Source organism: Sebastes fasciatus, chromosome 3 (assembly GCF_043250625.1).
Source record: "Sebastes fasciatus isolate fSebFas1 chromosome 3, fSebFas1.pri, whole genome shotgun sequence".
In the NCBI taxonomy this organism is placed as follows: domain Eukaryota; kingdom Metazoa; phylum Chordata; class Actinopteri; order Perciformes; family Sebastidae; genus Sebastes; species Sebastes fasciatus.
In genome coordinates this window covers 13,420,698-13,440,347 of record NC_133797.1, presented here as the reverse complement: position 1 = coordinate 13,440,347, position 19,650 = coordinate 13,420,698, and the positions used below count along the sequence as shown (strand labels likewise).

At 43.1% G+C, this 19,650-nt stretch overlaps 1 protein-coding gene across 1 annotated transcript; it reads left to right on the top strand.

The window, feature by feature from the left end:
• Positions 1-108: 108 nt before the first annotated feature.
• On the top strand, positions 109-18,912 carry epn3b (epsin 3b). Its single transcript, XM_074629101.1, has 12 exons — positions 109-526; positions 6,394-6,645; positions 7,251-7,409; positions 7,759-7,842; positions 8,879-9,242; positions 10,795-10,913; positions 11,620-11,706; positions 15,182-15,305; positions 15,383-15,553; positions 15,674-15,769; positions 16,901-17,194; positions 17,288-18,912. Exons 2-12 carry the CDS (start codon positions 6,577-6,579, stop codon positions 17,578-17,580), a joined length of 1,860 nt encoding a protein of 619 aa, XP_074485202.1. The 5' UTR covers positions 109-526; positions 6,394-6,576; the 3' UTR covers positions 17,581-18,912.
• The last annotated feature ends 738 nt before the right edge of the window (positions 18,913-19,650 follow it).

Genomic DNA, 19,650 nt, shown 5'->3' with positions numbered 1-19,650 from the left:
ATGTGGAGTAATATTCATCCTTGTCTCATTCACACTGTCACACTCACCCATCAGTGGATGATAGTAGGTTAAACAGTACCGCTGACTCTGCAAACGACTCTGCCTCTGCCTCTCTCTCTTTTACGCTTACCGCTGTGATTGTGTATGCTGCATGCGTGCGTGGATGGGGCTGCCTGGGTGAGAGAGAGGGAGAGAGTGAGAGAGAGAGTGAGTGAGTGAGCCGTGTGCTGTGGCTGGCTTATCCTTGTCCTATGCGGATTTCACCACTGACTGCCTGCCCGAGCGGCTCGCATCACCCATAGGGTATAGGCCGGAGGTTTAGAGGCTGACTGTTCCCATTCAAGGAGAAAACACTCACTGTTAAGCTCCTCTCTCACGTTTTTAGCCGGATCTAGGAGCCTGTGGTCGGACTTGGTTGTACCGATCCCAGCGGAGGAGGATATCTTACCGGGGACTCGGAGAGGAGATAGCAGGAGGAGAGGCGAGGATGCTCAGTGGACAAGGCGAGAGATGAGCAATGGGCAAGGTAAGCTGGCATGTTCAAATCACCGGCTTTAATTGTGACAATTGCTATAAATTGGTGTATATATAACGTTAATCTACAATGTATTGAGCTCTGTAACAGACAACTCTAGTGGCCTTGCATAGGAATCTGTGCCACACATGGCAGCAGGGAATCCACCGCAAGTGTGTGTGTGTATGGATGTGTGTGTGTGTGTGTGTGTGGGGGGGGGGGGTGAGGTTGCACATAGACTGTAGTAATGCATAATGCAGAGCCACCATGAGCACTCCTCCTCCTCCTCCTCTCCATCGTCACCTGAGATATACAGTATAGGCTATACACCTGCTGTCTCAGCACGCATGCGCATCCGTAAATGTGGACGATGGGGCCGGGTGACGTAGGGTCTCGGTTTTTAAGCGTGAGCATGTTGCTGGCGCATCACACCGCGGGGCCATGTCAGTTCATACACTTAAAGCAGCAGTAGGTGGAATTGGAGCAAATGTGATTAAAAAAAGTTATTTTTTTGTTTTAAACCGCTCACTATATCCTGACTAGTGCATGAGACAGGTAATCTGAAAAAAAGATCATGTGCCTCTGTGTCCTCAGGTCCCAGCCAACATTTGTATGTGGGGCCCATGTGGGCAGTAAATGGGCTGAAAAATGGGCCTTATATGGGATTGTCCGCGGGTTCCATAATGGCCCAATGTCAATTGCACACAAGGATTCCATGCAGGATTACAATGGGTGTTATGTGGGCCCCAACTGGGTAACATACCCAAGACCCATCTTGGTCCCAGCTTTAAGGTCTATGTGGGAACTACATGGGCTGAAATATGGGTTGTAAGAGGGTTTGTCCACAGTTTCCATGTTGGCCCCATGCACTAATTTCCCAGTAGTGACCCAACTAGGACCCACATGGGTAGCCCCCATGGGGAGCCCATGTGGGACCAACTTAGTTGACCCAAGTGGGCCCCAGATAAGATACCCATTTTGGGCCCATACCCACTTGGTACCCAGGTACCCCCAGCATAACCCATGTGGGGCCCACATAACCATGTTGGTACGGGTGTCCTCCGGTGTCTTCCGGCGTCCTGAGCTGGAGCCTGCCATCCAGCTGCCGTCTCTGAGCAGCTGTCAATCACTCACAAACTCCTATCAATCGGTCAAACTAGGCAGCACTGATTAAATATGAATCAATATTCTGTTACTGTAATGCCTATGCCATGTTGTGATCAGTTGAGGAAATACCAAGCACCGTCCACCAGCCAGAGCACAGCCAATAGGAACCTGTGATTGGCCAAAGTTTCCCGTCACGCGCTAGATTTTATAAAGCCTGAAAACAGAGCCATGAGGAGGTGCAGAAGTCTAGTTTTCTCTCAGAACACTTGAATTACAATTATGAATTTTTTCCCAATGATGCCAAAAACGTTCTTCCTACTGAAGCTTTAATCATTTAACTAGTGGGTATGATCAAGGTGTAGTATTTGAAGTTAAAACGTAGAATGTGCATTGTGCTATCCAAAATGTTAGTATCTATACAGACAACTGGCTCCCTGCAGTTGAGCATCACGACTTGACTTGATGATTTCATCAAGTGACTCTTCTTGGCGTAGTGACGGCAGAGTGAATTAGTTAGTTATCATTACACCCACCGGATGAGTCATTTGAATGTAAAGCTCATAGCTGTGATGAATCAGAAAATATCCCAGTTAAAGCACCATGATACTGTCAAGGAGTTATTTACTCTGAGCAGCTCCACAGTTTGTCCCAGGATAACTTCATCACACTCTGGACAGGTCGTCAGACTACATAAAAACACATCATTTTATAAAATAAGGTGCATGGTTATAGATTTAACTGAAGCATATGAAGTAGTTCAAATGTGTTGCATGTCGACCAACTACAACATTAAAGTGCAGCTTACATCTCAATGCAGCAATAGTAATGATTGATATTAATATAAAACTGACAGGGGCCGCTCTTCATAATGAATACGTTTGCTTTTGATACTGTAAGTGCATTCTGTTGCTAATGCTTCTTCACTTTTAACATCCATTACAAGTAACATTTTGTAATGGATTATTTTTTATAGTGTGATCTTACTTTGGTAAGTGATTTGAATACTTCTTCCACCACTGTGAAATAGTGACTGTTAGCAGTGTTGGGGGGGCGGCAGTCAATGCTTGGTCCAGGGCTCACACTAATATTGAAATGGGGGAAATTTGAACACGGGTGGATGTATTTTGAAGCTGGGATTATATAGCTACACATAAATAGCAACATCAATTCGTCTCTCTCACACAGTCTTTCAGCTGATTCCATTGCTTCGGATTCCTTTTAGGGTTTAGAGTTGTCAGGGACACAAAGAATCATATTACTTACTACCACAGTGTGAATTTGCGAGTGAGGGTCAGATAAAGGGATGAAAAGAGCAATAGTTTCACACATGGCAGTGGACAGTAGCAGGCTTTTGGTAACCTTTGTGCGTGTGTGTGTGTGTCTCTGTGTCCGAACACAGAGCTGAAGATGATTTTGCAGAAAGGTGATACTGGTTGAAGTTGCTGAGCTTCACTTTCTTCTTTATGCCCTTCACTCTCTCTCTCTCTCTCTCTCTCTTTCTCTCTCTCTCTCTCTCTCTCTCTCTCTCTCTCTCTCTCTCTCTCTCTCTCTCTCAAACACTGTCAGGCTCATCCTCCCCTCAGAGTTTTCTGTCTGTGTGTCCCTGTTGTGTGCATTTCAGTTCCTCTGCGCTTCTGCTGATGTTTGCTTTTCAGCGGCCGGATGAGGCGTCCTGTGACTTGTTTCAGTGTGACAGCCTTTGCGAACTGATGTGGAGCCGCATTGGACAGTGACATTAGAATTGAATCAATTAAAAAAATAATGAACAAGAGTCTTTAAAAAGCCAGTAATTGTTAAATATAATCAATATTGTTAGTTGTCATAATTATAGCAGTAACAGTCTCTTAATAATGTTCTTATATTTAGAGCCAAATGCATGGTTGGATTACTGAACAGGCTTACTGGACACAAACTCAAGGGCCCAATATGTCAGAGGACCCATAATGGATTGACTGCCAAAGGGCTCAGTCAAACGTAGGGATGTCCTGATCACATTTTTTCTTTTTTTGCATCTGATGTCAGTTCCTTTATAGTGAGCAATCTGCCCATTATGTACTTGAAGTAGATCAGCATATTTGATGACGTTGATGTACTTGTTTGATTCTTGCACTTTTTTGGAGTTGTACCCACATGGTTTAATCCACTTATTGTAAGTCTCTTTGGATAAAAACATCAGCTAAATAATATGAAATATAATGTAATGCCCATGCTGAGTCCAATCCACTATTTATTTTTGTTCTATATGTTATTTAAATATTTTTTTTTACATGGTGCAAACGTAGGCTGTGTGGTTTTGGAGAGGCTTTTCTCTTCATCTCCAGCATGAACAAAATACAAATTTCAGGTGCAGCAGCACTTTTAAATTCTGGTGAAGCTGCAAAATGCTGCTGAAAAAACGTGACAAATACTGCGAGCGGGCAGAGCGAAGGCCTTTTACAGGTCTGTGCCCAGGAGCCCTTTTTTCTCATAATCTGAATGAGGCATAAAATAGATAAAACAACAAATGAAATTCATCAGGTTATTACATGATTGTATAACTATTAATTCAAAAAGGGATTTAGTCTACATTTTCCTCTTTCTCATTAATCACTACATCATCAAATAAAATATACTGCACACTTTATGAAATATTGATTGATATAACAAAACTGTATGTCACTATTATCTAGCAATTTGTCATATAATTCAGTTTCATCACAGTATTCAAACCATGTAATACTTTGTCTGGTAGACATTATAGCTTACCCAATGTCGATATCAATATTTTAGAGTTTAAAAAATCCAAGAGACATTTCTGCCAATATATGCTCTTAACATAAACACAAAATGTATAAACAGGCATTTCTGATAAGGAAGCCCTGAAATTTGTTGATGAATCAACTCTCAGCAAGATTTGTACTTATGGACCGACACAGATACTGATATATATGTGCTAAGCTAATATTGCCCGATGTATAATTTTGGACAATCTATTGTCGAGATTCAAGTAAAGACGACGCTATTATTATACACTTTGTAGTGGTTTAGTCTTGAATAAAAAACGTTAAAGTAAGTGAACATTTGTATTTGTATGCACACATATCCCTAATAGAAAATAGTGACTAAAGTATGTCAAAACTGTCCTTGGTGGTTTTGTTAGCGGTTATGATGCCCTGAGGCACCCAGGGAAAAATATCTCAAGAAAAGGAACACATCATTTTTACCTTGACATTCAAAATGTAACTTTGTTTAGTGAGCTGATGACTGATGAAAGGAGTTTAGTTTAGTGAGGTCACCCTAGTTCAGCTTTGGTTTAGTGAGTAAAGAGTGTTCTGTGTCAGTGAGGGCTTAGTCGCAGGCAGAGGAAGAAGTATCACAGGAACCCTTAATGATCGATTCCCTTGTGTCCTCTCTGTAATATGAATTCGGGAGAGGAAAATGGGTTTTGTGTGTCTGTGTGTGTGTGTGCACAGGCAGCTGCATGTGTGTGTTGGCCTGAATAAATTAAGCTGCCAAGAAGCTTCATCAGACACCTGAGTGCCAGAGCTTTTGTGTGACCTACTTCCTGAGCGGGCACCAGTTGTGAGCCACTCATTCAGTCACTATCATCAGTCATTGTTTGTTTTGCTCAGTGTTTTCATATTGATGTAAATGGCAAATACATAAATCATCAAGTGCAGCCTTTAACTTGACTCATTGTTCTTAGCCGTGCTAGCGAACATGGCCTGGTGGAAGGCAATGTCGTTCATGTTCTCCTCAGGATGAAATAACGTTGGTGGCATCAGGTCAAAGTTCAACTTGTCCATGACTTTGGTTTATGACCCGCAAAACTATCACATTATACCTGCTAAACATCGCTATGAGTCAGAAATGGTAGAGTATAAAGTATTCAAAACCTTACTTAAGTAAAAGTGTCTAAGTATTACCAGCATAATGTCCTTAAAGTAGTATCAAAAGTAAAAAGTACTCATTGTGCAGTTAAATGTTCCCTGTCAGTCTTTTACTATTATATATGATGTTTCTGGATTAATGTTACTGCTAGATTAAAGCCTTAGTGCGTAGAATTGGAGCAAAGATGATTTTAAAAAGTTATTTTTATAAAACGGTCCCTATATCCTGACAGTAGTGCATGAGACAGATAATCTGAAAAAAATCATGTGCCTCTGTGTCCTCCGGTGTTCAATCAACCAATCAGAGCCGAGCTGGAGCCTGCCGTCTCTGAGCAGCTGTCAATCACTCGTGAGCTCTGATCAAACGGTCAAACTAGGCAGCGCTGATCAAATATGAATCAATATTCTGTTACTCTAATGCCTCATTCCGGGTAGGGAATGAGTTTCATTTGAAGGCACCATTTGTTACATTCCACCACTGGAAATCACAGAACAAAAAAGACGTTCTTTATAACTCCAGAACTTGCCTGACAATCATCACGTTTAAAAGTTTTCTTCAGTATTAAAGTAATCCAGCGATAGTTGTCTGTGCAGACAAGGGCACATGGCAAACAGGAACTGCTTATAGATAATTCGGCAGACTTTTAATGGTGGCAGTTTGCTAAGATGTTAACAAATATAGAGTAAAAAGTCAGGGCTCATGTCATAGCCCACAGCTTTACCCCATGAAACCAGAGCACATCCCAAAGCATTGAACTATGGATTCAAACATAGCTGAGGCTCAGAATGTCCCATTGTCGGGTTCCACTGCTAAATAGATCAACCGTAAAAGGGTGAGAATGACACAAAGTTACTTCTAGATTTTATTTTTAATCATATATTGTTTCTATTTCTTTCTTACAGGGGCGTCCGATAACTCCTGACAGAGAAGAGGAGCTTTCACTGCCATAGCTACCTCTCCTCTCCTCTCCTCTCCTCTCCTCCTCCTCCAGTCCACGTTCCCCCTTTACCCCTCTCTCTTCTTTTGTTGACTGTTTGTTTGTTTTTCCACTATTTATCCCTCCACATCCTCCATCACCTGTCGCCATGACAACCTCAGCCCTGCGCCGGCAGGTGAAGAATATTGTGCACAACTATTCAGAAGCGGAGATCAAGGTATTATAAAGGTGTCATTGTACTGTAGCTTTTATGTTAGACTTTGACGATGGGTAAACTCCTTTAAATTAACAATGATGTCGAGTCATATCAGATCAAAACACATCAAAACAAAACTCTCTTCTGCCTCTTATTTCTTGACTTCTCTGTTATAAATATACTTTGAAGCGTGTAATCTCTCACTTTTTTTACGATACTGTTACTCTGGATGAGAAAGAATGTTAAGTAAGGGATAATGTACAGCGAGCCGGTCATTGTTGTGAAATAAACCCCCTTCAGGGCTTCGCGTTGAGGTGCAGCATCGCCCTGAAGGGTTTATTTCACAACAATGACCCATTAGCTGTACATTATCCCGCTTATATACAAGGCTGCTTACTTGAGAAATCAATAATTTTACACAAAAATGGTCCGCCAGAGTCCGACATCAGAACTGCGCCCATAGCAACAGTCTGTTATACATAGCAACGGTCTGCTATAAAGAAATAACAGACCATAGAATGCTGTAATTGACCAATCAGAAACAAGTATTCAACAGAGCAGTGTAATAAATGCGTGTAAATATGCGAAGAAATGGATATCATTGTTCCTCTGCTGGTGACGTGTAGGTTCGCGAGGCCACCTCCAACGATCCATGGGGACCGTCCTCGTCTCTCATGTCAGAGATCGCTGACTTGACCTTCAACGTGGTGGCGTTTGCTGAGGTCATGGGCATGGTGTGGAAACGCCTCAACGACAGCGGCAAGAACTGGAGACACGTCTACAAGGTGACCTCATGAAAGATTTCTGTCAGATTTGACTGATCAGATTATTTAAAAATCCTCTATGTGTTTCTCTTCCTTTCTGCTAGCTCACTTTAGCTTTAACTGTTCCTTAGGCTTCCCTCTTACCACTCGCCACCACTTCCCTCCCTTCACCTTTCCCCCTCTTTAATAATTGATTTAACTCTCTTCTCTGAGGTTGACATTTGCGGTTCACAGTGAAATATCTTGACAACTGTCAGATGGATTGCCATGAAATTTACAACAGATGTTCAAGGTCTCTAGAGGATATATTCTAATGACTGCGCTGATCCTCTTTTTGATGTGTGTGTGCTGATCCTGCATGTGATTCCAGGCCCTGACTCTGTTGGATTACCTGCTGAAGACAGGATCAGAGAGAGTGGCCCAACAGTGCCGGGAGAACGCATTCACTATTCAGGTACTGGACTGCAATGAGAGGAGAACCTCAGCAATCTGATCGCCTCAGGAACAGAGCTGCTTTATTGTTTATTGTTCATTTGGTCCATTGCTAGTTGTTACCAGAACCACTACTCTTCCTTCTTTCATTCATATTATCATTTCCTAATATATACTCTGAATTGATGCTATCTTTTCTGATCAAACTGGGATATCGTTACATTCCCGAGGATCAGATTATTGAGGTTTCCCTGCATCTTCTTAACCACAAATTGAATTGTACATTTTTTAAGTTCAAATTGATCTCTAAAGCAGTGATTCTCAAAGTGGGTCTGTGGCACTCTGTCAGGGGGTCCGCAAAATAATTTGCTATCAATTATACAACTGTACTGTATCATTAATAAAATGCATATCTACAGATGGGGACCATTTGTACCAATAAAACAAGCATATTGTGTCCATTACTCCCACCCAGGTTAGCTTTGGGCCAATAACTCTGATATGATTTTGACACATAGCAGTAAGTTCATTATTTTAAAGTTGCAGCACTTTATACTGGTAGGTTTAAATATTTGGATTTATTAGGACTATGTCGGTCTTGCTACTGTTCATTTTCAGAAAGCATTTAAGATCAATTACGTGAAATGTATGCTATAAATACTGTCAAATTGGGTCCAAATGCTAATTTGAATAAAATCCCCCCCTGTTTAAAGGTATATATATCAGTGGTATTAACATTCAATAACATTGCAAATTGCCCCGCTGTGGGACTAATAAAGGATTATCTCATCTTATCTTAACGTGATTCAAATTGAAATGTGTTTCTGTTTATCACTATGAAACAGGTCAGAAGTATTTAGGTTGCAAGGTTTTACAATACAGATAGTTCTAATGAAATCTAAGAGTACAAATGGTGGTGAGAATGTGCTTAATTGGTGTTACGATTAAGAGGGGGTCCTTAGAAAATTTCTCCCCTGTAAGGGGTCCCTGGTCCCAAAAAGTTTGAGAACACCAGCACTAAAATATCATCAAATGTCTTTTTTCTATATGTGGCTCAGACTCTACGTGACTTCCAGTACGTGGACCGCGATGGCAGAGATCAGGGGGCCAACGTGAGAGAAAAAGCACGCCAACTGGTGTGTCTCCTACGGGACGACGAGCGACTCCGCCAGGAGAGGAGCCAAGCCCTAAAGACCAAGGAGCGAATGGCTGGGGGAGGAAGTGGAAGTGGAGGGGGCGGGGGCGGAGGCGGAGGCGGAAGCGGAGGCGGAGTTGGAGGCGGGGGCGGGGGCGGAGGTGGGGGTGTGTACGGAGGTATACCCCCGTCTTACCACCCAGGCAGGCGCACAAGCCAGCCCAGCATGGCTGTGCTGTACGGGGAGGAGTTCAGCCGCTCCAGAGGCTCTCCATCCTCATTCAACTGTGAGTATTTGGGGTATTTAAACTGCCAATAACTACTATAACTATTTTTTTGGCCACTTTTGGCCAGCAGAAACAATTTGTGAACATGGACATATCATCACCTTTTGATGCGGCGAACTTGTTGGCAAACAGTTGCTTATTTACACATCCAGCAGTTACGGAGCAACATTACAACATTCACTCTCCTTTTAGCTCCGTGTTTGGTCTCCACCAACTCCTGAGGGAAATATCTTGGTCTTTAGCTGCTAGATGCGCCACTATGTTCACCAGCTAGTCGCTAACTCTGTCTGCTGTTTGGTGCTGAGCAGGTAGAGTGTACAGTGGGCTTTCATAGCCCCATTCGTGATTGTCTCATCCACTGCGTAGGAGATAGTTGAAAACCACAAAATCTAAATACATTGTTTGAAAGCACTTCTGATAAAGCATAACTCTCACCTTTGTGTCGCTTGTCTAAGTAGGTTTTCTCATGTGGCGTCTTCTTCGCCTCATTGTGGTGCGCTAAGCTGTAATGGGCACCCTGAGGCTGGAGAGACAAAAACACCCATGGTTGTAATGGCCGCTTTTCCCTCAATGTCCACAAGGGGCAACAATGCACACATTCCGCACTTGAAAACAAACTTAGTCAAGCAATACAAAGGTGAGATTTATGCTTTATCTGAATAGTTTACAAACAGTGTTTTTCAGTTTGACAGTAGGCCTATAAAGCAGGAAAATGTACATCTGATTAGCCGCCCCACCTCTGTTAAAGAGCAGCAGAAAACCGCTTCCCTGAGCTTTTTTATGAGACCTTTCAGGACTGTCTCAAACACTTTGTGGGAGACAGTCACGCAGAGATTTTTAAGAGCTTTTTCACTAAAAACAAGTGCTCTCACAGTGTCATTTGCTTCTTATGAATTGATTATAACTGCTTTAAAGGTGCTACATTTGAAATTCAGATCATTAATATAGCAGCAAACAACAATTTTTAAAGTAAAGATATAGCGGACACACACTCCCTCTTTGTGTGTTGTAATCCGAGCTTCTCTGTGCTTTGTTTACATGTGCATGTTAGTGCATGTGAGTTCCAGTGTGTGTCCCACTGCCTAGCTAATCCCCGTCGCTCTACACTGTGCTCATACGTCAGTTGGCGGAAGCGTAGCGCCCATCCTCCAAGCTCTGTCAGCACTGTTGCAGTTGTTTGCACTGTTTGTGCTGCCATGTTGAGATCCGTGTGGAGGCAATCCCTCATTCATAGATTTGCTCTGAATTTCAAATTCAGCACCTTTAAAGTCTGAACTTATCTGGAGCCCTGAAGAGCTTATTTCATGTGTTGGCGACTGATAAATGGATGAAGCGTTATAAATACACACTTGTATTCAGGCTGATTCCTACTGAAATGCATTTTGTGCTGTAGCCCAGCACTTTGGACAATCCGCCACATAGATTATCAATACTGCAGCGTAGGCCTGAAAATATTCAAATCAGCCCCACACTTCCTGTGCTCCATGTCTCCATGCTCGTGCATCCCCACGTCAATCTGACCGTTTCTCCTCCTCACTTGTTCCCTCTGCAGCCTCGTCCTCGTCCCCTCGCGCCGCCTCAGACCTGGAGCAGGCTCGACCTCAGACCAGCGGCGAGGAGGAGCTGCAGCTCCAGCTGGCTTTAGCCATGAGCAGGGAGGAGAGTCAAAAGGTAAAACAACAAGCACACACACATATTATGATAATTTGTTATCTCCTTTAGCTCCTCTAGTGTGACAGCATACCCTCCCTCCACACACGCACTCACATGTCTCATTGCCTCTTTATGATTCCAATAATGAAAATGTTGTTACAAACGTTCTGAACGTTCGCCCACCTCAATCTAGCTAGCCCTTCCTTCGCCTGTTACCATAGAGATGGATGAAGACACACACAACTACAGATTGCTTTAAGCCTTAGCCAAAAGGAGCATGAGCAGGTACACACAAACACACAGAAACACACATCACTCCTTACCATTCGTTGTCAGCATTTATTAACCCTCTAGTGTGTGTATGGCTCTTAAAATGCGTATCTGTGGCCGTCCAATGAATGCCTTCCTAACTTTAGCCCTCTTTAGCCAGCTTACTCCTTTCCAGGACCTCTGGCTCTCAAACATACATCTCTGTTTTCTCACATAAGTAATGTTTAAACTTCGACTTACAAACCATCCACTGCATTCTTTCTCTCTGCTTTGCTCTAAACCAGCCTCTGCTCATTGTCAACTAAATATTTCAACAGTACAAAAAAGCCACCAGCGCATGCCTTCGTTTTGCAGGGCCAAACCAAAGACTGTTTCACTAACGCTGGTGTGTGTGCGCGTCAACGCTCATAGCCGTGCCGATAATGTTGATGATGTCACGATGCCGCCCCTGCAGGAGCAGTGCTGTCGCCAAGGAGACGAGTCTCTGTTACAGAAGGCCCTGGATGAGAGCAGGAGAGAGAGTCAGTCGGGGACACAGGAGGTGAGTTTTAAAAAACGTGTGTGTGCTGACTGTGCAGTATGTGTGTGTGTGTGTGTGTGTGTGTGGGTGCATGCATGCTACATGAGTGTGTGATGGCATGGTGGTGAGGTGGGCGGGTGCATCTGTAGGTGTATTTTTTTGGCAGGCATTTGGAGAATGAAGTGGAGTTTATAGTGCGGACTGCGGGATAGGGAGGGAAACGAGACAAAAAGACGTAGATCAGCATAATGAGGGAGGTTTGAGAGAGAGAAAAGGTAGAGAGGAGAAAGAGGTGCCTACTGAATGATAATGACTTTGTGTTGTCTAACCTTGAGCTCAGCATGACATTTCCCTGAAAGCATACTCCTTATCTCGTAGCACACCAGCTCCTTTACTTATTGGCCGGTCAACAAGCCAATCAGAGTCACCAGCTGTCTTATGTAAAGGTCCCCGTGGCTTATAATTGGTCATATTGTGCTGCTTATCGTAGAAGTCCTGGTGCTTTCAGGTGCTCCATAGAAAAAGCGTGGAAAGAAAGACCAGGGAAAAAAACAGTGAGCTTCTCAATGGTTCTCTGATTGTCGTAATTCCTGACATATTCACAAGGTTAGATACGTGTCATACATCATCATGTCTTGTATCATCACACATTCAAATAGGACATTTAATGAATGACCTTTTATCTGATGCTTTAAAGCTGCAGTAGGCAGAATGTTTTTGGCATCATTGGGCAAAAATTCCATAATAACCTTTCAACATATTATAATTCAAGTGTTCTGAGAGAAAACTAGACTTCTGCACCTCCTCATGGCTCTGTTTTCAGGCTTTATGAAATCTAGCCCGTGACTGGAGACTTTGACCAATCACAGGTCATTTCAGAGAGAGAGCGTTCCTATTGGCTGTTCATTCAACGGTGGCAGCTGTCAATCACTCGCAAACTCAGATCAAACGGTTAAACTAGGCAGCACTGATCAAATATGAATCAATATTCTGTTACTGTAATGCATATTTCTCCCCTCAAATGTTTTCAGAAACATCTTGTAGTGTACTGTTTAGCTGTAAAATGAGAAAATTTGCTCCGGCGGGTGGGCGGTGCTTTGTATTTCCTCAACTGATCTCAACATGGCTGGTCACAAATTAAATCCACCCCTTCTCCCTCAACAAATCCAGAATCTATGAATGAGCAAATATTTTTAGTTTTAAATGTTTAACTGCCGAACACAAGATGTCTCCTACTTCAACGAAAAGGCCAGTCTCAGTTTATGTGACCTGGAGGCTTCAGGGTTCCACCTCACACTTGTGTAAACTCGCTACATACTGGACCACGATTGGCTTCCAGACTAGTTGCGATGTCACAAAATCTTGCTGATACGTACACGTGTTTAACTCAGATTTAAGGTGAACACAGAGAAACTTTCCCCCCTTCAGCAGATCAGGCTGGTCTCATACATTGTTTGTAGCTATACCTACGAAAAGTAATGCAACATTAAAGTAATGCACTGTAATTCGTGTATATCCCACAAAACAAATTTGTGTGTAATGCACGTAATCGTGAACCAGGAAGTAAATAGTAGCGAACGCTGCATAGAGAGGAGGTATGAGTGGATGGGTGGGTCAAAAAACACCGGACTTTTGCCCAGGAGACCGGCGCTCGTGTCCCGTGTCAATGTTGATGTATTTGTCACGTAACTTACATACTTAAGTTACCCCACTTTTGTAGTTATTTTAAGTCAAACCACAATCTTTCCCTAAGTAGTTTTGTTGCCTAAACCTAACCACGTCGATCTTTTCCTAAGCCTAACTATTAGTTTTGTTGCCCAAACCTAAGGTAGTTGTTTCCTGTGAAGACGGAAGTTTATTTTGAAAAGACCGTATGCATGTCACGAGCGGAAATTGACACGTGTTCCTGGACATTCGTAGGAAAACGAACGAAAGATTTCGCAAGATATCATACGAACCGTTGTATGAGAATACGTTGAGCAGATGAATGTGAAAACACATGACGCATATGCATCATTCTGCACCGTGAAGCTCAAACATCAAAGTGAAGCAGCAGTAAGCAAAATATGTTTTTTGACTGGAGGCGGACTTTAAATTTCTAACATGAGACAGAATACTGAGAAGAAACAGATCATTATTTTCAGTCAGACAAACTTTTTTGAACTGTCAGTTTTTGTGCCAAATTAACCAAATAGAAACTCTGTGACCGTTCTCACGACAGTTACAAAGTTTAAACTGAACTGTAGCTCGATAGGGAAGAGTTGAGTAATCCAAGAAGGGTACTATTGTTTCTTTCTAAAAGAAAGATGCACATTGTTATAATCATGATGTCGACATGCGATATGTTTGTGTATGTAAGTGTGGTAAAAGTAGTTAATTAGGTGCCCATTTTTTCATGTACTTATTTATGTGCTAAAATGAAATTAACTGATAATATTACCATCACAAGTTCTTACTGTATATACTGTTACTCCACATCAGCAATTTTTATGGTATCACATTTCCTAATATCCATTTAACATGTCATCATGAACGCACTGCAGTCTGCAGTATTTTGCTGTATGAAAGGCCTTTATGATCTCATATGAACCCTCTCATGATAATGCCACCCTCGCATATGTTAAGATATGGTGTGATGTGTTATTTGAAAGATGTTTTATCACTTGGAAATTCTTGTTTGCGTTTGAATCATCAAAAGGCTTATAATTGCTAAATTAAGGCTGCTGTTAGTTATATGAACACAGTAGACAGAATATCTATGCACTGCACTGCTGTGTACTCTGCTGTGAGATGCTGCTCTAACAGCTGCTGCAGACTAATCTAAACAGAGGAGGCCAGATGCAGCCTTACATTTCTTATTACCTCAATCAAGCTAACATACACACAATACCAAGCAAAAGATAAAGTTTATATATGGTACAAAAGCATCTGGCTTTCTGATATATTAATCAGACGTTACAATAACAGACCAGTAAATAATGATATAACTCACAAGGACGCTTACAATGCTCCTGCTGTTATATGTTGTTAGTTGGGGGTATATAGCGCTTTACGTGTCCGTCCTTCCGTCCGCCCGTCATTCCGTCTGTTTGCGTGACACACTTTCATTTCCAGAGCAGAACTCGGAAACTATTTGTACCTTAAGGCCACCGTAGTTCTCCGACAACAGTTTTGGAAAGGGAGGAGTGAGAGGAGGGGTACATAGTTGGTTGCAGTCTGCAACCATACCACTAGATGCCACTAGATTATACACACTGTACCTTTAACTAAGATCTGCCCGGCTGAATGCCTAAATAGTGTTTTAAAGTAATTCTTGTATTATATGGTACAATCACAGTAACCACATCAGTTCCCATACTCTCCTCCACAGATCTCAACAGGGCTTGATACGTCCGGCTCTTATTGAGAGTCTTGCATGGTTCAAAAAAACATCCAGCAACACAAACCTGAGGATGTTTGGCACAGATTTACAGAAAGGTTTTGTCTCTCTCTGTAGTCGGCCATGCTGGACCTGGTGGACATATTTGGCCCCTCATCTGAGGCCCCGCCTCAGCCTAGTGACCCTTGGAACTCTGCCCAACCCACCGATGACATCACCTCTGACCCCTGGGACTCTGTAGGTGGGTGACTCATCACAGACGCACCCATTCAGTGTGTTTTTAATGCTTCACACCCAGTTTTGTGTTCTTCGTCACAGCGGTCCACTCCAGCACTCCTGTGATTGGTAGCCCCTGGGCGGCCCCTCCCTCATCCTCCAACGCGTCCAATCCTTGGGCTCCATGTGCCGACTCACGCACAGACCCCTGGGAAGCAGCGCCTGTTTCCTCCAGTCCTGTCAATCACACGTGGGACAGCCCGACAGACGGAGGTACCTTTTTAGAAACACCTCATCAAAATGCACATATGTTGTAGTTTTCAATATCTGTCAAAAAACAAAGTAAGCGCTGCACTCTGCCTAAAGTTGTACTGTTTTCAATGTGACAAGCAGGTGGTGATGGGACAGATCCGTTCGCTGCACAGGACGAGGATAATCCAAATCAGGAGGTTCCTCAAGTGTCCTCCCCTCAACCTGCTAGTCCCACAGGTAGTGTAGCACAAGACTGTGGATTTGACTGTACATTTGGATCTTACTGAAGCAATACGTCTCCTGCATGGACAGTGGTTGGAAAGGAAAAAAAATCTTGTTCCAGCATGAGCCCATGGACAGCAAGTACACAGAGTACACACAAGATAACACAACACAAGATAACTTACTGTAGATACACAGTACAGACCAAAGTTAGCCTACTGTGGTTTTCAATTCATTCACATTATGAGTATATATTGTACAATATTGTGTGTATGTTGGTGTTTGTGGTACTTTGCATATTCATTGTTGTACTATGACAATTACCTTTCCGAGGTAGACCCTAGAGAGGCGTCCCGCCCCTTCCGGTGGACCCCATGGGACCTTATTTTGGAAAAAAATATGTATGGTGGTCAATGACAAGAGACAAATATATATTTTTTTTATCCTGTTTGAATTGCTCCATGAATCACACATATGACGTTTGTCAATTTAAAAGATAATTTTGCAAGTCAAGAAAGTCACAGTTTGTTGTAGTATCATTTCGTTTTGTGTGAAACTGCTCAGTGAACTACATCTCTCGTCTCGCACAATATACATCACCAACACCAGCTAGCTAGCTAACTTAGCCATGTTCCACACACAAATGAAACGTTATCTTACCTGATGTGATTTATCCAGCGACTCCTGGTCTTTTTATCAGCCGGGAAGAGAAAGAACGAGTAAGACCCGTAGCTCGTGTGAGTTCATCCCAGTACGAAACACACAACATGCTTCAGCGAGAGAGACGTCACTTACGTGACTTTTGGGTGTTTAGTCTTTTGAGCCTAGTTATGTATTTTCACAGTCTTTTACTTCAACAGTTTTACAACAAACTGCGACTTTCTTGACTTGCAAAATTAACTTTTAAATTGACAAACATCATATGTGTGATTCATGGCGCAATTCAAAAGGATCAAACAAATATTTTTCTCTCGCCGTTGACTACCGTTCATATTTTTTGCCGAAATAAAGTCCCATGGTGGTCCACCGGAAGGGGCGGAACAAATTCCTGTATTACCTTTGTGAAACTTAGAATACAAATGTATCACCCTTGCTTCATATTGCATCTTATCCTCTCAATAACCTTTTTTTCTGTTCCCGATGCAGATGCAGAGCTGTTTGGGATGAAGTCAGACTCTGACCCATTTGCTGGAGCAGATTCCATGCCAGATCCATTTGGGACCGACCCTCCGGTGAAGCCCCAGGTAAATGGACGAGAGTCGGCCAGCCCGGAGATGTTTGACCTCTCCCGGCTAGCGCCCCCGCTCAGCGCCCCGCATACACGTATGTGTCGAACCCCCGAGGCCTTCCTGGGACCTACGGGGGCCTCGCTGGTCAATTTAGACGCTCTGATACCCTTCAACCCTCCGAGCAAGTTGCACAACAACCCCTTCCTCTCAGGTAACAAAACACTTATTGAAGAACTCATATTACAGGAACAGTATTGGGATATTATTAAAACGTTTTCCACCCACTCTGTTTCTATCTTCTCAGGTCTGAGTGCTCCGTCTCCCACCAACCCCTTCCACTGCGACCAGCCTCGCCTCACCCTCAACCAAATGCGGCCGTCCTCTACGTCCCCGCTGCCCCCCCACATGCTCTCCTACAGCCCGTCGCTGCCCCTCCCTCTGCACCACCAGACACCCGTCCTCCCCTCCTCTCAAACACAACCTCCTGCCGGACTCCTGGACCTTCCCTCCAACCTCCCGCAGCCGCTGCTCCCCCTCTCGCCACGACCGCCGCAGCGCACTCAGTCACAGACACACAGCCACAACCCCTTCCTCTGAGGCCTCCCGCATCTTTCGACGACAGAATGGACTCTTTTTGGATTAATCTATGCCGACTATAATGAGACTAGTTTAAAATGAGCCTGTGGATCCTGGTCTGATGTCATTGTGCACACGGATAAAACTCGGACCGGATGTATTTGTGTCGGTCTAAAGACACATCAGCTGCTAAATAACCTGAACTCTTGAAGAAAAGCTAACACACACACACACACATGCACTCAGGCGCACTTCAGGGTGCACAGACACAAACATGCACACACCACCAATCTAACAGGGTGTATCTCAGCAGCCCCTTCGATGCCTTTTCCCCATCAGCAGCGACAACTCCGAGCACCCTTCGACCACAGCGCCAGAACTGTTCCTTTAGACGATCGGGATGAAGCCACATACGTTGATTGTTCACCAAGATTCACCAGGATCCTTACCGCTGCTGCTTCACCGACAAAAGCATGAATGCACCCCACCCCCGAGACTCCAAACTATTCTATTCTGCTGAGCACCTGAGACGACTTCTTCAAATAAATCCTCTTTTTCTGATGAGTCAAATAGCATCTTGAGCTTTGTTGGCACAAGTGAATCACCGGAGAAAGCCCAAAAGTGTGTTAGATTCAAGACAGCACTCAGCACTGTTCAAGAACTAGTTGACTCCCGTATTCCTCCCTACATATAGGCTACATGATGATATCTATTTTGCATTGCCTTGTTACCTGGCAAGCTCAACAGCATCTGGTCCTAAGTTAGTTACGTTATTTGTCGTAGTAGCCCCAAAAGGATCCAAACTGTACTAAAACAGCCTAAGCTAAACCTTATACTGTCTAAATCTGGACCTAAACTGATCACTGATTGTATCCTATGGGACCCGTGTGCCTGTCTCTACAGCTGACCCACAATGCATTCCCGGCTGGTTTATATTGGCGCCATAAAGGAGGACCTCAGGGAGACCGCTCTGTCCCTCCTCCGGTGAAATTCAACCTTAGTGAATGGAGAGGCATTAGTCTACAGATAAAACGACAAGGAGAGCATAAAAGTGAGGGATGACGAGAGGAGATAAAGGAGGAGGGAGGGATAGAAATAAGGTAAAATGATCACAGATGATAAAGTGATGTATTAAGGAGCAGTAGCTCCTCTCCTCTCCTCTCCTCTGCTCCGCGTTCACTTCTGTATTAGGAACAAGAGAATCTGACTAGAAGAGTTTGGTCGTCACTGCACTGAACCTGGACTTGAATGTGAAATGCCTGCCTATAGATACACACAGGCTTAGTACATATGTATTTAACAGAATGATACCTACAAAGTATTATAAGATATTATACCAATAAATGAATGGTGTTTGCATTATAATTTCGGAAGTGTTCATATGGTTGATTGGGAGTTATTCCTTCATTTTTTCATTTCGTTGCGGTGAAGATACACTGTTCATTACTGCGTCAGATATGACTCCTTTCTACCTGTGCGACTGTCACGCTATGTTTTATCATTCAGCATTATTGTATTATTATTAAGGTAGTGGCCACACTAGCTGCTGTTCAGGAAAAAGGTACACAGTCTCACTTTAAGGCCTCTGTGTGCTTAAAACGAAGACGCCAGAATTGAACATCAGTCACTGATAAGGCAGTAAAGCACAAAGCTCTTTGTAGTAAAGACGCAAATACAACATTATTTATCAGAAAGTACCAGGTGTGTATAAAGGAAAAAACTATTATTTAGGATTAGTGCATTAACAATACAGAGGTTTAGTATTTTTTGTTCTACTAAAAGTATAACAACCAGATTGATCCTAACTTTAAATCTATTATTAATTATTATTTACACATCCAGCAGTTATGGAGCAACATCATCATTCATTTGGAGTCGTGTTTCTGTCCACGTGATGAATGTAAGTCCAATATCCCCTTTCTTTTTGCTCTGTTTTTGGTCTCCACCAACTCCAGAGGGAATATCTGGCTAAATATTCACCAGCTAGCTAGTAGCTTACTGTGTCTGTCTGCTGTTTGCTGCTGAGCAGGTAGTGTACAATGGGTTTTTAGAGTTTTTCAATGAAAACGACACTATGAGAGCTGAGAGTAA